This window comes from Myotis lucifugus, unplaced genomic scaffold (assembly GCF_000147115.1).
Source record: "Myotis lucifugus unplaced genomic scaffold, Myoluc2.0 scaffold_9, whole genome shotgun sequence".
NCBI lineage: Eukaryota > Metazoa > Chordata > Mammalia > Chiroptera > Vespertilionidae > Myotis > Myotis lucifugus.
In genome coordinates, this window is record NW_005871057.1 from 10,842,487 (window position 1) to 10,844,506 (window position 2,020).

The 2,020-nt window shown below is 38.2% G+C and overlaps 1 protein-coding gene across 5 annotated transcripts in view; it reads left to right on the top strand.

The window, feature by feature from the left end:
• Positions 1-2,020, top strand: part of TMTC3 (transmembrane and tetratricopeptide repeat containing 3) — a 59,784-nt gene that overhangs the window by 14,768 nt on the left and 42,996 nt on the right. For 3 of the 5 annotated variants that reach the window (XM_014451478.2, XM_023749773.1, XM_014451476.2), the window contains one exon: positions 692-907. In XM_014451478.2, coding sequence (XP_014306964.1) covers positions 719-907 — 189 coding nt within the window. In that variant the 5' untranslated portion in view covers positions 692-718. The remainder of the gene's footprint in view (positions 1-691; positions 908-2,020) is intronic. The other 2 variants (XM_023749775.1, XM_023749774.1) reach the window with 1 other exon arrangement.

Sequence of the window (2,020 nt, forward strand, 5' to 3'; positions counted from 1 at the left end):
TGTGCACCGGGCCTCTAGTAAACTAATAAAATAGTAGTACTTCCGACTAGTTTTTAAAAGTTATCATATCTATGCCGAGGCCGGTTTGGCTCGGTGGATAGAGCGTCGACCTGCGGACTGAAAGGTCCCAGGTTCGATTCCGGTCAAGGGCATGTACCTGGGTTGCGGGCACATCCCCAGTGGGGGTTGTGCAGGAGGCAGCTGATCGATGTTTCTCTCTCATCGATCTTTCTGGCTCTCTATTTTTGTGCACCGGGCCTCTAGTAAAATAATAAAATAGTCGTACTTCCTACTAGTTTTTAAAAGTTATCATATCTATTTATTTATTTATTTCCCAGGTAACCTGACCTGTGACAATTGATAAGGAGTTCACTATCTAGCTTGCTAGAAAGATAAGTCTAAAGATTACGTGGTGTAATAAAGGACTCTAATAGAGGATTGAAAACACATATAAAGGAGCAATTAATTCTGTCTTACATTAGGAATATAGAGAGGTAATCAGCTAATGCTTTTCTTTTTTTTAGAGATGGATGACATTTAAGCTGAGTTTTGAAGAATGAATTCTCTGAGATAATTAGCATTCAGTCTTCATTTGCTTACTCTCCATCTATTAAAGTTGTACTTATTTGAAAAATAAACACACGTTGCTTATTTCATTTTATCTTTATAATCTCTCTCCCCCACCCCCCAGATTTTGTGTACAAGTGCTTTGGAAAAGATGGCTGATATTAACCTCAAGGAAATAACCTTAATAGTAGGTGTGGTTACTGCCTGCTATTGGAACAGCCTCTTTTGTGGTTTTGTTTTTGATGATGTGTCAGCAATACTGGATAATAAAGACCTACATCCATCTACACCTTTAAAAACTTTATTTCAGAATGACTTCTGGGGAACCCCTATGTCTGAGGTAAGTAATTACGTATTATAAGAATCTCAGATTTTAAAATATTTTAGTAGTTTATTACTCCTATTTCTTTTTTATTGATTTCAGAGAGGAAGGGAGAGGGAGAGCTAGAAACAATAATAATGAGAGAATCATCAATTGGCTGCCTCCTGCACACCCCCTTCCAGGGATCGAGCCTGCAACCCAGGCATGTTCCCTGACTGGGAATCGAACTGTGACCTCTTGGTTCATAGGTCACAGATCAACCACTGAGCACACTAGCCAGGCCCTATTTCTTTCTTTACGGGCATTGTCATCATAGCAATTAATAGATTTTTTTTACCCCAAAATTTTAGGCATAGCATGTTTATAAAAAAATGGGTAGGAAATTAAAGATGTGTTTATCTTTTTAAAGCATTACTTGTTTCCTTCCTTGGTTGTGTACCTTAGCTTAGTCTTTTAAAAAATAATGTATGTGTATGAAAAGCAAATGTGTTAGCAAAACAGTAGATGTAATGCAAGTCTGTTTCTTGCTCACTGGCTTTCTTTTTTTCTCTCTCTTGTGAGTGAGGCAAAAGAGATAACTACTTGTGATATATTTATTTAAAAATGCATGCAACTTTAATATAAATTAGACAGTAAGCAAAAAAAATAGTAAGTACACATATATATTACCAATTTTTCTGCAGAAAAAAAAATTGATTTCTTAAAAATATTAAATATCATCTCTCTTATCTAATAGGGGTTGTTTTATATATATAGAGAGAGAGAGAGAGAGAAAGAGAGAGAGAGAGAGAGAGAGAGAGAGAGAGAGAGAGAGAACCCAAAAGCTCATTTCATTCTTATGAGGGTAATTTTTACTTTGCCAGAAATTTTATTTTGAAGGTCAGTGTTAGTTGGGATTAAAACCCTTGTCAGGTCGGGGATTATATAGATTGGATTCTAATTTTAGTTTTATTATGTAACTAGAGTCCTGGTACACAAGACTTGTGCACTTTGAGGAGGGGTCCCTCAGCCTGGCCTGTGCCCTTTCGCAGTCCAGGAGCCCTCAGGGATGTCCGGGTGACAGCTTAGCACTGCCGGGGAGGCGGGGAAAGGCTCGCCATTGCTGCTGTGCTCGCCAGCTGTAAGCCCGGC